Genomic DNA, 14,022 nt, shown 5'->3' with positions numbered 1-14,022 from the left:
GCAGCGAGGCCTGGACAACGTATGCCAGCCAAGAGCGACGTCTCAATTCATTCCATCTTCGCTGCCTTCGGAGAATACTTGGCATCAGGTGGCAGGACTATATCTCCAACACAGAAGTCCTTGAAGCGACCAACATCCCCAGCTTATACACACTACTGAGTCAGCGGCGCTTGAGATGGCTTGGCCATGTGAGCCGCATGGAAGATGGCAGGATCCCCAAAGACACATTGTACAGCGAGCTCGCCACTGGTATCAGACCCACCGGCCGTCCATGTCTCCGTTATAAAGACGTCTGCAAACGCGACATGAAATCGTGTGACATTGATCACAAGTCGTGGGAGTCAGTTGCCAGCATTCGCCAGAGCTGGTGGGCAGCCATAAAGACAGGGCTAAATTGTGGCGAGTCGAAGAGACTTAGTAGTTGGCAGGAAAAAAGACAGAGGTGCAAGGGGAGAGCCAACTGTGCAACAGCCCCGACAAACAAATTTCTCTGCAGCACCTGTGGAAGAGCCTGTCACTCCAGAATTGGCCTTTTTGCCACTCCAGGCGCTGCTTCACAAACCACTGACCACCTCCAGGCGCGTATCCATTGTCTCTCGAGATAAGGAGGCCCAAAAGAGTGCAAAGCCAGAACTGTTCACAGTCAGAACACATAACTTTCTAATTCAGTTACGGCTCCTCTACCCGCTTGAAAAAACGGATAAGTTTCCATCGCCGAGCTGGTGCAAAACCTTAAAATCAGTTTGTGAATTCACATGGTGGGTGCATCGACAAAGATGAACCGATTCACATAACAACAGAAACCAAAGCTGCTTTTGTTTAACGCACAGAAGTGATGCAGTCAGGGCCGGGCATTCAGTATGTTGTTAGATAGAAATGTGAAGAAAATGTAATTCCGATTTTGGGCTGTTTCTTTAAAAACAAACAATTACAATGTCTGTTTGCGTAAAACGAGAGCAGCCCAAATCTGCAGTATTTTGCTTTTATTACAGTGAAGGGAGTTGGCTGCTTGTTCAAATGACTGGAAGTAATGTCAATGCTCCCCTGCTTCAGGATCTCACGGGAGGTGTCTCTCAATTATAAATATGGGATTTCTCTTCATCTCTCATCCCACAGTTAGTTGGAGTTCCGTGTCCAGCCGCAAGAGTCACCATCACTTCTCAGACAGAATGAGAGTTCCATTGAGCTTTTATCCATTTAAAATGTTACCACCGCTTGTCCAGACAGTAATGATTTACTATCCGATTATAGCAGCAATTGGAATCCCAGGTAAGTGATTATATTCAGTCACTAAATGTACAAAGTAGAGGTTAACTGTATTCCTGCTCTTATCTCGGTAACTGTTCCTTTTCACTGTTTTTTATTCTCACGCCAATCCAAAAGCAGAACCTCATTCCTTGTATTTTCCACTCTCCTCTACTCATTACAGATTATTTGTTGACGTTAAAATGTTCTTTTAAATCTCCATCAAAGCCTGCAGCTTATTTTCTTCATTTAACATCTTCAAACTGGTTCCGTCTGAACTGAGAATCAGTGCAGTGTGATAAAACGGATTATTTCAGTTTAATTTTTCCGTTGCCCAACAGACTCACTCTCCTCTCCTTCATTCCAGTAACAATCAGTAATATCTGACAAGCAATAACTTTTACTCTTCCTTCACTGTTTTATAAAATGCCCCAGTTTCTCCCCCTCTGATTTCTGCTGGGGACAGATCTGCTGACAGATATATACTTGTGAGTACGGACAGTCAGCACCGGGATTTGTTCAGTCCCATTATTCAGATATTCTCACTGTTCTCAGTCTGTTTCTATAATGTGTTGGATCTTATTCCTGATGATCACAATCCACTCCGAGTGTGGATTTGTTCTCCGTGAAGGAACACAGACTCTCCCTCTAATCTTCTCTCCTGGCCGGTTACCAGCCTGTTCTCAGTTACCTCTTCTCCCACCGAGCGGGTATTCTGTTCCTTTCAGCCGGTGGGAGGCAGCTGGTTTCTGTCCCAGACCTTCCTGCAGGTGGGGCAGGGAATTCAACACAGTGAAAGAGTGATTTAAACACTGCAGCGGGACTCTGTGAAACGGTCCTGCGTTGCCCCAGTTGAGAAACTCGTTTCAGCTTTCACCATCCGGATTTGACCAATCTCACGCTCGCAGTTTGATACAAAAACGCTGCACTCTGAGCATGTCCGTCCACCCAGTCAAATCACTGGTCCTCTCAAATATCATGTAATTTAACTCCAGATTCTTGTACATAGAAGATATCCTAATCATATTTCCACACCCTGTCCCCCTAAACCTTCACCACCTCTTCCTCCATCCACCTGTTCAATCTACTCTGTATCTGGATATAGTTTCTGCCTCAACTCCTAATCCTGGAACTGAACTGCACCGTTTCCCAACTCTCTTTGTGAAGACATTTCTCCTGTTTTCTGTTCCAAATATCTTCCATTTAATCTTTCAGCTCTGCTGCCTCCTTCTTCACCGTCTCATTTTTTCGAAACCATGTTCTTCCATCCACCTTCTCCCACTCTTCCATAACTTTAAACACTTCCATTATATCGCCCTGTAATCTATGTCGCTGTTACTTTCTTCTCCCTCACATTTACAGTTTAATGTGACAGAGCCCAGTGTGTGAAAATGGTGCAGTTTAACCCTTACTGTACCACGGACTCAAATTCCCCACTTGAGGTGTGAAAGTAAAATCTCACAATCAGTGGAACGAGTCCCCATCTCCAGAGGACACTGAACCTTTACAGATTTATTTTTGAAGAAATGTGACCGACATTAAACTCCAATGCTCCGGCTGTTGTTTTTTGAAATTCTGCTGAGCCTATTTAAAGATGTTACACAGGAAGAGAAGAGTGAAGTGAGTTGTCTCACTGTCTCACTGACTCTCACTAACCTCAGGGCCAATGCAGCCCAATGCTCCCATTGGAAGATTCACTCCTGTATTTCGAAGGGTTTCTCTGAATGTATCCGCTCACGGGGTCAGTTAGATCTCGGTGTCCCGCAGCAATATTCATAATTATTTCTCATAGATAAATGAAGTTTAATTTATTGTGCATCTTTTTGACCAAGCGATTCTTTGTGTTCCTGGTTACGGATTCTAAACTTATTTATTTTATGCAGGGTTTAACTGTATCACCGCTCGTTTTGCGTATTCTTCAAATTGCTGTGTTTCTTCTGAAGTATTTGTTTTGCTGTTTCTAATTCAAGATCAGAGTTTAACTATATATCACGTCAGTAGATATCACGTCTATTACAGTAGAGAAAGAAAATGTTGTCGAGGAGAATACTGAGATACAGACTACTCGGCTAGATGGGATTGAGGTTCACAAGGAGGAGGTGTTAGCAATTTTGGAAAGTGTGAAAATAGATAAGTCCCCTGGGCCAGATGGGATTTATCCTAGGATTCTCTGGGAAGCCAGGGAGGAGATTGCAGAGCCTTTGTCCTTGATCTTTATGTCGTCATTGTCGACAGGAATAGTGCTGGAAGACTGGAGGATAGCAAATGTTGTCCCCTTGTTCAAGAAGGGGAGTAGAGACAGCCCTGGTGATTATAGACCTGTGAGCCTTACTTTGGTTGTGGGTAAAATGTTGGAAAAGGTTATAAGAGATAGGATTTATAATCATCTTGAAAAGAATAAGTTCATTAGCGATAGTCAGCACGGTTTTGTGAAGGGTAGGTCGTGCCTCACAAACCTTATTGAGTTTTTCGAGAAGGTGACCAAACAGGTGGATGAGGGTAAAGCCGTGGATGTGGTGTATATGGATTTCAGTAAGGCGTTTGATAAGGTTCCCCACGGTAGGCTATTGCAGAAAATACGGAAGTATGGGATTGAAGGTGATTTAGTGCTTTGGTTCAGAAATTGGCTAGCTGAAAGAAGACAGAGGGTGGTGATTGATGGCAAATGTTCATCCTGGAGTTTAGTTACTAGTGGTGTACCGCAAGGATCTGTTTTGGGGCCTCTGCTGTTTGTCATTTTTATAAATGACCTGGAAGAGGGTGTAGAAGGGTGGGTTAGTAAATTTGCGGATGACACGAAGGTCGGTGGAGTTGTGGATAGGGCCGAAGGATGTTATAGGTTACAGAGGGACATAGATAGGCTGCAGAGCTGGGCTGAGAGATGGCAAATGGAGTTTAATGCGGAAAAGTGCGAGGTGATTCACTTTGGAAGGAGTAACAGGAATGCAGAATACTGGGCTAATGGGAAGATTCTTGGTAGTGTAGATGAGCAGAGAGATCTTGGTGTCCAGGTACATAAATCCCTGAAAGTTGCCCCCCAGGTTAATAGGGCTGTTAAGAAGGCATATGGTGTGTTAGCTTTTATTAGTAGGGGGATCGAGTTTCGGAGCCACAAGGTCATGCTGCAGCTGTACAGAACTCTGGTGCGGCCGCACCTGGAGTGTTGCGTGCAGTTCTGGTCACCGCATTATAGGAAGGATGTGGAAGCTTTGGAAAGGGTGCAGAGGAGATTTACTGGGATGTTGCCTGGTATGGAGGGAAGGTCCTACGAGGAAAGGCTGAGGGACTTGAGGTTGTTTTCGTTGGAGAGAAGGAGGAGGAGAGGTGACTTAATAGAGACATATAAGATAATCAGAGGGTTAGATAGGGTGGATAGTGAGAGTCTTTTTCCTCGGATGGTGATGGTAAACACGAGGGGACATAGCTTTAAGTTGAGGGGTGATAGATATAGGACAGATGTCAGAGGTAGTTTCTTTACTCAGAGAGTAGTAGGGGCGTGGAACGCCCTGCCTGCAACAGTAGTAGACTCGCCAACTTTAAGGGCATTTAAGTGATCATTGGATAGACATATGGATGAAAATGGAATAGTGTAGGTCAGATGGTTTCACAGGTCGGCGCAACATCGAGGGCCGAAGGGCCTGTACTGCGCTGTAATGTTTTATGTTCTATGTTCTATGTTCCTCCCATTCCGCCACTTTCTGCATATGATCTGCTTACTGGGATCATAATATGCTTATAATATCCCGCAAAATCTCCTCTCTACACTGTCAGCCTCGCTACCTCGCTGTATTTTAAGAAACTCCTTAAAAACTACTACTTTGACCAAGTTTTTGGTATTTTTTTTACTTCTTTCATGGATATGGACATCGCTGGCATCATTACCCATCCCTCATTGCCCTTGACAACTGAATGGCTTCCTAGGTCACTTCAGAGGGCAGTTAAGAGTCAACCACATTGCTGTGGGTCTGAAGTCACATGTAGGCCAGATCACATCAGGAAAGCAGATTTTCTTCCCTGTAGGACATGAGTGAACCACATGGGTTTGACAACAATCAATGATAGTTTCATAGCACCATTACTTAGACTAACTTTCAATTCAAGATTTGTTAATTAATAGAATTTGTGTTCTACCAGCTGTTGTGATAGGATTTGAACCCGCATCTAGGGCATCAGCCTGGGTATCTACATTACTAGTTCAGTGACATGACTACTGTACCACTGTCTCCCCATCTGACCTCATATCTCTTTATGTGGTTCTGTGTCACAGTCTGCTTCATAATGCTCCTGTGAAGCACTTTGGCACATTTAGTTACCATAAACGCGCGCTATGAACAGAAGTTTTGTTGTAGAAAACCCCAAATTGTTATCTTCATGCAATGTCATCTTGTGCACGTGTATTAACTATTATCTAAATGGTGAAAGGTTGCAAAGCTGTAAGATGTAGAGGGATCTGGGTGTCCTAATGCATGAATCACAAAAGGTTAGTATGCATGGACAGCAAATCATTAGGAAAGCAAATGGAATGTTACCGTTTATTGCGAGGGAAATTGAATACAAAGATAAGGAGGTAATGATTCAGTTATACATGTCATTGGTGAGACCACATCTGGAATACTGTGTACATTATTTGTCTCCTTTTTTGAGGAAGGATGTAAGTGCGTTGGAAGCAGTTCGGAGCCGGTTTCCTAGACTAATGGAGTGGGCAGGTCGTCTTCTGTGGAAAGCTTGGACAGTTTAGGCTTGTATCTGCTGGAGTTTAGAAGAGTAACAGGCAGCTTGATTGAAACATAAACCCTGAGGGGTCTTGACAGGGTGAATGTGGAAAGAATGTTTCCTCTTGTGGGAGAATCTAGAACTTGGGATCACTGTTTAAAAATAAGTGGTCATCCATTTAAGACAAAGATGAGGATTTTATTTTTCCATCACAGGGTAGTGAGTCTTTGGAAATCTCTTCCTCCAAATATGGTGGAAGCAGAATCTTTGAATATTTTTAAGGCAGAGGTAGATTGATTCTTAAGCTGATAAGCAAGGGGTGAAAGATTATCGGGGATAAAAACAAGAAATGCTGGAACCATTCAGCAGGTCTGGCAGCATCTGTGAAAAGAGAAGCAGAGTTAACGTTTTGGGTCAGTGACCCTTCTTCGGAACCGGTTGCGAGCTGGGAGACAGAGATCGGTGATGCATGTTAATGTAATGTTACTTTCCTTTATCTTTCGGATGTATGAATGATAAACTGTGCATGAGATGCAGTTGTACAGAGTCTTGGTCAGACCCCCGCTGGAGTACTGCATTCAGTGGGGCAGCGCCCCACTGGGAAGATGTATTGGCGTTGGGGCGGGGGTGGCCTGGGGGTTTCAGCCCAGATTCAACAGACTGATACCAGGGCTGAAAGGATCAAATTCAGAGGACAGGATCCATAAACTTAGCCCGTGTTCCCTTGTGTTCGGAATTTTGATGGGTGACACAGTCCAAGTATTTAAATTGATAATATGATTTGAAGGGTAGATGGAAGTAAACTGTTTCCTGGCGCCGTGTAATCGAAAACAAGGGAAAATAATCTTAAAATTAGAATTATGCCATTTAAGAATGAAAGCAGAATTTTTCACGGAAGGAATAGCGGAAATCTGGAGTTCGTTCTCTTTAAAGCCTGTTACTGCTTGCTCAATTACATTTTAAAGACTGAGATTGATAGATTTTTAAGGTAAGAATATAAAGGACGATGGAAACAAGACATGAATGGAGTTAAGGCACAGATTAGCCAGGGTCTAATGGAGTGTTGGGAAAGGCTTGTGGGGCTGAATAACCTCCTCTTGTGTTCTTATATTCCTCTGCGTTAATCACCAGATCATCAGAACTTCTGAAATGAGTGAAACATTAATCGCAAGACTGGGTTCACTGTAACTGAAACCTCTATCGGGACAAATGGTTTCTGATGTTATTCTTACTGAGTTTCGAGTTCCCAGTAAGTCTCTCTGAAGTATTACTGATGGTCTAAATCCATCTCTCCCTCGATGAATGCTCTCTCTGTTCATTTACTCTGTTCGTTTTGAAGTGATTATTTTGCTAATTTCAGGTCTGTTACGGAAATTACGAGAATATCATGCACTGCCGTTCCTCCATCTTCCATTTGGGATATGTTTATTGATAGGACAATGTTCTTTCAAACTCCAGCTAACACACCAATGGTTTTCTACATTAATAGTCTCGGGCTGTTACGGTTTTATTTCAGAATGTGAACAGCATTCACAGAATGGGATATGATGAGATTATGAAGTAGTTCCAGTTAATCTGCAGCAGCGACACGGGCCTTTGCTGAGTGTTCTCCTGTGGACATTCTCTGGTCACTTTATCTCCATCGCCCTTCACTGCAACAGCCGTGGTTCAGTGGTTCCCCTCTCCTCTCTGAGTCAGGAGGATGTGGTTTCGAGACCCTTTTGAAAGTCCAGGTTGATAGTTCAGTGAAGTACTAATGCCATGCTGCACAGTTGAATAACAGACACTCCTAGGCTGTTTTATATGAACCTCAAATTCACAAACTCTGTAGCTTCCAAATCAGTATTTTTTGACTCACAATTTGCGCCACCGGATGTGATGTCTTTCCTATCGTACTCTTTCGAACAAAGTACTCCTAAACGAATATCACGAAACAGATTATTATTTTGTGGGGCTTTGTGTGCAAATTCACATTTAATTGTGCACTCGGAAGTCAAAGTGACCACCTCCCGACAGAAGGTGAAGGCCCATATTGACACTGTGTGTGAAACTTACCAGAGCTAGGTATTACTGCGAAGTTCAAGGAACTCTGTGCTGAGGTCGCTGATAACATTGTTGTATTGCCAATTATTTCCTGAAAGCACACTGGTCAAACATCATATTCAAAGCTTCAATCGTGCACCAACTTCAGTAAAGATGTATCCTCGCTAAACTGTATGATAATTTTGTATGTCAGTTGAAAAATACATTATAATGTTTATATTTCGGATATGACACGAACAATGAACGCTGAGGCTGAAGGAATCGAGAGTTGGGAAACGATAAGCATTAAGGAACAGTTATAATGACATTTTTAGATTTAACAGGCGACATTGGTGGTTGGATTCTGTGAGCGATGGACATTGTTTGCTTTGTTTCCAGTCATTGCATAACATTTACAAACAGAAACAAGTATAAATGATTGTAATCGTTTTATAATTAGATTCATTGTTAATTCAGAGTCACGACTCCTTAAACTGTCACTCTAAGTAAGACGGGGACTATAATGAATAAATCATTGAATAACTGGTACAATTGTTAAATCAATGACTATTTGAATAACGAACAGGTGGCATGATTGATCAATGTTTATGGCAGAATATTTTAGATAAATAAGTTACGAACGAAACTAAAACGTATTGGGAGCAGTCTCACCACACGGACTGCAACGGTTCAAGAAAATGCCTCACCTCCATCTCTCGCAGTGACTGGGAAGCAACACACCATCTCTGATTCCGGATTACTACAGTCATTTTTCTTAGAACTTTCCCACGACATTTCTGTGTCAAAGGTACCCGTCCCACTCACTCCTCACCCAACCACACACACACAAACACTGAATTAAATTAAGCTTATACACTCTGAAACGCCTGTGATAGAATTTACACCGAAGAGTTTAATATCAAAGTCAGTTCTAGAGGAATATAGTTAATTATTTCGACACCAGCTGCTCAGGATGTCTCTTCAGTGCAGAAATGTCTCTGGTACATGTTGTATTCTCTCTCTCTCTCACTTTCCGGCTTACCCTCTTTCTATATCAAATTGTTAAACTGTTGAAGGACACAATATCCTGCAGATCCCAAGGATCCCAGTCAAACTATTCGGAATATCTCTTATATTGTTGATTGTTTGTTCTGGAGCTCAGGTTTATATATTGCCCCGATCCTCTGGGATGGACTTCAGGACAGTCTTTCACACCAGGGAGATGGATTCTCAATATTGCTGATGTACCGGTTTAATATTACAGAGCGATTCGGCCAATTCAGAGGGAACACCTTCTTACTCATTATCTCTGAAGGTGACTCTCGGTAGGTATCTGGTTTTACCTGAAACCTCTGGTCTCACTTGCACTGATCTTTGCAGCCATCCTGGTATCGCCACCACCATCTCCCTCTGAGGTTTCCTGCAATATCAGAGGTGACAACATCCTGGTCTGGATTGTCGTCCTTCTTCTATCGTCTACTTTGGAAAGTTCTTCTGTTCCGAGGATCAACGGATGAAATATTGTTGTGTTGCTGCTCACATCTCAACTTCACTTTGCGGCCATTGTTGGATTTTATTCTGATGGGATTGTGTTGTTTAAATCGCCGATGAATTTCCAGAGAGGGGAAATCGGCTGAACATCTGAAATGTTCATCCGGTGGTTTGTAAACAGAAACTTCTGTTATTTGGTCGAGTTGATCCACAGCAATTCACCATGTAATATGTTGTTTGGCAGCTGTTTTTCACCGGTCTTTACTCATTACCGCTAGTCTGAAAATATAACCTGGCAACTCTAGGCCATTTCCCTCACCAGGTATCTACTCTCCTCTGCTGTTCACGGATCCAAACCCCGCCGTTTAATCTAATTTCTTGGCAGTCCTCGTTTAGCATTTACCACATTTTGGGCCGGTTTCATTCTCACGATTCCCTACTAGATCATTTATCTTCCAATTTATTATTGACCATTTATTACTTATTTTCAATTAATTTTTTTATGTTTTCTTTTGATTAGTTCATTTGTTCTTTCACTGGACTGTTACTTCTTGCAATTATTTATAGTTTATTATCTCACTGTTAACTTACTTGTAGCAGTTCAATGGCTGGAAATTTACCCCGAGCTCTTCCGTTCTCCACTGCACGTCCGATGATGTTACAGTGGAACGGGAGCAGCTCTGAGCAAATTCCACACAAAGTCTACTTGGTTCGTTCTATGTTATTTGCTAAAGGTATCTCTTTAAATTTATTTACTCCACACTGTATACATTACATTGCAATTTCATATCAAAATCTTTTCAATTACACAGTTCCAGCAGCAGTAAACTCCAGTTCCCATCCCATGATCCTGCAGTAAAGGACATTTCATACTAAACACTGTGGACCTGAATCATTCCTTGTATCCTGATAGATGATCCTTTTTTTTCTGTTCGTTTGTGTTTTGCAGTAAATGTGATGACGATTGTGATCCTGTCCCGGGGAAAGTGCGGTCTCTCCAGATGTATCACTCACTACCTGGTCGCCATGGCAGCAGCGGATCTATTGGTCACTATCACTGACGTGGTGTTAAATCGGATTAATGATTATTATTTCCCGACTACCTTCCTGTTTCTCACCCCTGTGTGCTCTTTCCACAGCGTCCTGGTTCGTGCAGCCACTGATATTTCTGTCTGGTTAACAGTCGCTTTCACTTTTGATCGTTTTGTTACTATTTGTTGCCAGAAGCTGAGGACTAAATATTGCACCGAGAAAACGGCAGCTGTAGTTATAGGAACTGTGTGTCTGCTGTTCTGTTTTAAAAACATTCCCTGGTACTTTACATTTGAACCCTACATTACAATCGACAACATAGCCTGGGGCTGCCATCAAAAGCTGCAGTATTACACATTAACTGCATGGGTAGCATTTAGCTGGATTGACCGCTGTCTCACCCCACTGCTCCCAACATTCCTGATATTACTGCTCAATGCTCTGACCATTGGACACATTTTAGTGGCCAGTCGAGTCCGCAGGAGGTTGAGGGGCACCAGGAATGCCGTGGATCACAGTGATCCGGAGATGGAGAGCAGAAGAAAATCTATCATTTTACTGTTCGCTATATCCGGAAACTTCATACTGCTATGGATGACGTATGTGATATTTTTCCTATTAATGCAAATTACAAAGCATTATTATTCAACAGACTTCAATGAGCCGATGATGATCGCAGACTATACCAGCTACATGCTCCTGCTTTTGAGCTGCTGCACAAACACGTGTATTTATGCAGTGATCCAGACTAAATTCAGAGAGGAGCTGAAGAATGGGATGAAATATCCACTGAGGATAATACTTACATTATTGAAACAAAGAAAATAACAGAGGAATTACCAGAATTGAAGCTGAATCACATCTCATATCATATCCTGTGTTCTTTGTGTCTTCTGCTGACTCCATCTCTGGCCCACTCTGCTCCAGTTATAATGTTGGACAATATCAGACAAAGACTGTGTTTTTCAATGTAGGAGTCTGTGACCGAGGTAGAAACGGTGACATTATCCAGATGATAATAGAGGTTTTTGTTTTCTCTTTGTTTTCTCAATGAAATTGATCCGGATGAAACTGACGAGCACAGCTGCCGATACTTCAATCTCCGATCCTGCTGTCTTCACAGTCCAGAGTGTCTGCAGCCACGGCATGCGGTAAGTCCATTGAGGTGAAGAAGGAGCTGCGGGACCCGAGAGAAGTCCTGAGAAAAGGTGCCCCGAACACCCAAAAAATCCACGAACGCCCCCCCCCCCCCCCCACCCCCCGGCCACAACTTCAAAGCGCCCGCGGGAGATGGCTCGGAGAGCATCTGCAGCGCACTGTCGGCAATGCTGCATGCCTTTATTTAAACCACTGCAAAAAAAAAACCCTTAGCAAATGTAATCGCCTCTAAGTCTGCTTCACCTCCCGAAGGACGTGGATGAGCTTTCCGGACGTCGATGGTGGGCACTGAGGAAATGGCTTATTACCTGCACCAGATTCCCCCCCACTCCCACCCCTTTACCCCCCTTCCACCCCCCCACCCCCGTCCCCTTCCCTGCTCCACCCTCTCAGCTCACCCCCTCACAACCCCCGTCCCAGCCCGCCCCCCCTCGCACCATCTTCACCCCGCACCCCCTTCCCCTGCAACCCCCCCACCCCCTCCCTCTACCCCTCCCCCTTGCATCCCCTCCTCCCACCGGCACCATCCTACACCTGTGTAAGGGCCCCAACAACCCCACTGCCTTGTGGGCGTCTCGGGAGGGACCAAGGCTAAGGGAGTAAACCCTAACAGAAAATCCGGAGCGGAACCCCGTAGGCGGTCATGTGTCACCTTTGGCATGTTTCCGGCAGTTCCTGCAGCCATACTGGTGCCAAACGTCGTGTCCTGCACTCCTTTGGACCCCACCAGAAAGGCCGAGAGGGGGGTTTTGACGACTGGGCAACTCTCAACCTCCATAAATTTGCCCAGGCATGCGCCATGGAGAGGTCACTCCATAGTTGCCTCACAGCGACTAAAACAACACGGAAGGCAGCAGTTACGGGTTATAAGTCCAGATAAATTGGCGTAGAAACTGGGCGCCACGGGTTGCCTTTGTCGGTGGGAGAGGTCATTGCACCTCACTGGACAGCTACCGCCCGCCTCAAACCGGGCAGCCCCCGGTCAATAAGGTTCTGTCCCGCCACAGTCTGCCTGCTTCAATGGGTGCTTGGAGTTCAGGGTCATTGCCCGAAAGGTGGACTGATACACCGCACCAAACAACATGAAAAAAGGAAAGAAGGTACCAGCCCTTTGCTTTGCAAGCTGGAACGTCAGAACTATGTGTCCTGGCCTGTCAGAAGACCTTACACAAATCAACGATTCTCGGAAGACCGCCATCATTAACAACGAGCCCCGCGAGTGGCTCTCTAGCAGAGCAAGACTACACCTTCTTCTGGCAGGGCAGGGATCCTGAAGAACCAAGACAGCATGGAGTGGGCTTCGCCATCAGAAACTCCTTGCTCAGCATGATAGAGCCTCCCTCAAATGGCTCGGAACGCATACTGTCCATCCGACTGCTCACCACCTCTGGTCCAGTACACCTACTCAGCATCTATGCTCCAACACTCTGCTCCCCACCTGAAGCTAAAGACCAGTTCTATGAACAACTCCATAACATCATTAGCAGCATCCCCAACACCGAACACCTATTCCTGCTGGGGGACTTTAATGCCAGGGTTGGGGCCAACCATGACTCATGGCCCTCCTGCCTTGGGCGCTATGGCGTTGGAAGGATGAATGAGAACGGGCAGAGACTGCTTGAGTTATGTACCTATCATAACCTCTGCATCACCAACTCGTTCTTTCACACTAAACCCTGTCACCAGGTTTCATGGAGGCACCCAAGATCACGTCGTTGGCACCAGCTAGACCTCATTGTCACAAGGCGAGCCGCCTTAAACAGTGTTCAAATCACACGCAGCTTCCACAGTATGGACTGCGACACCGACCACTCCCTGGTGTGCAGCAAGGTTAGACTCAGACCAAAGAAGTTGCATCATTCCAAGCAGAAGGGCCACCCGCGCATCAACACGAGCAGAATTTCTCACCCACAGCTGTTACAAAAATTTCTAAATTCACTTGTAACAGCCCTTCAAAACACTCCCACAGGGGATGCTGAGACCAAGTGGGCCCACATCAGAGACGCCATCTATGAGTCAGCTTTGACCACCTAAGGCAAAAGTGCGAAGAGAAATGCAGACTGGTTTCAATCTCATAATGAAGAGATGGAACCTGTCATAGCCGCTAAGCGCATTGCACTGTTGAACTACAAGAAAGCCCCCAGCGATTTAACATCCGCAGCACTTAAAGCAGCCAGAAGTACTGCACAAAGAACAGCTAGGCGTTGCGCAAACGACTACTGGCAACACCTATGCAGTCATATTCAGCTGGCCTCAGACACCGGAAACATCAGAGGAATGTATGATGGCATGAAGAGAGCTCTTGGGCCAACCATCAAGAAGATCGCCCCCCTCAAATCTAAATCGGGGGACATAATCACT

The 14,022-nt window shown here is 44.6% G+C and overlaps 1 protein-coding gene across 1 annotated transcript; it reads left to right on the top strand.

Moving 5' to 3' along the window:
• Positions 1–1,085: 1,085 nt before the first annotated feature.
• On the top strand, positions 1,086–11,737 carry LOC137345875 (probable G-protein coupled receptor 139). The gene is made up of 2 exons (XM_068009120.1): positions 1,086–1,269; positions 10,421–11,737. The coding sequence occupies exons 1-2, from the start codon at positions 1,086–1,088 to the stop codon at positions 11,329–11,331; spliced, it is 1,095 nt and encodes a 364-aa protein (XP_067865221.1). The 3' UTR covers positions 11,332–11,737.
• The last annotated feature ends 2,285 nt before the right edge of the window (positions 11,738–14,022 follow it).

The sequence above is a fragment of the Heterodontus francisci genome, chromosome 29 (assembly GCF_036365525.1).
Source record: "Heterodontus francisci isolate sHetFra1 chromosome 29, sHetFra1.hap1, whole genome shotgun sequence".
NCBI classification, from domain to species: Eukaryota; Metazoa; Chordata; class Chondrichthyes; order Heterodontiformes; family Heterodontidae; genus Heterodontus; species Heterodontus francisci.
This window is presented reverse-complemented; position numbering and strand designations above follow the sequence as displayed.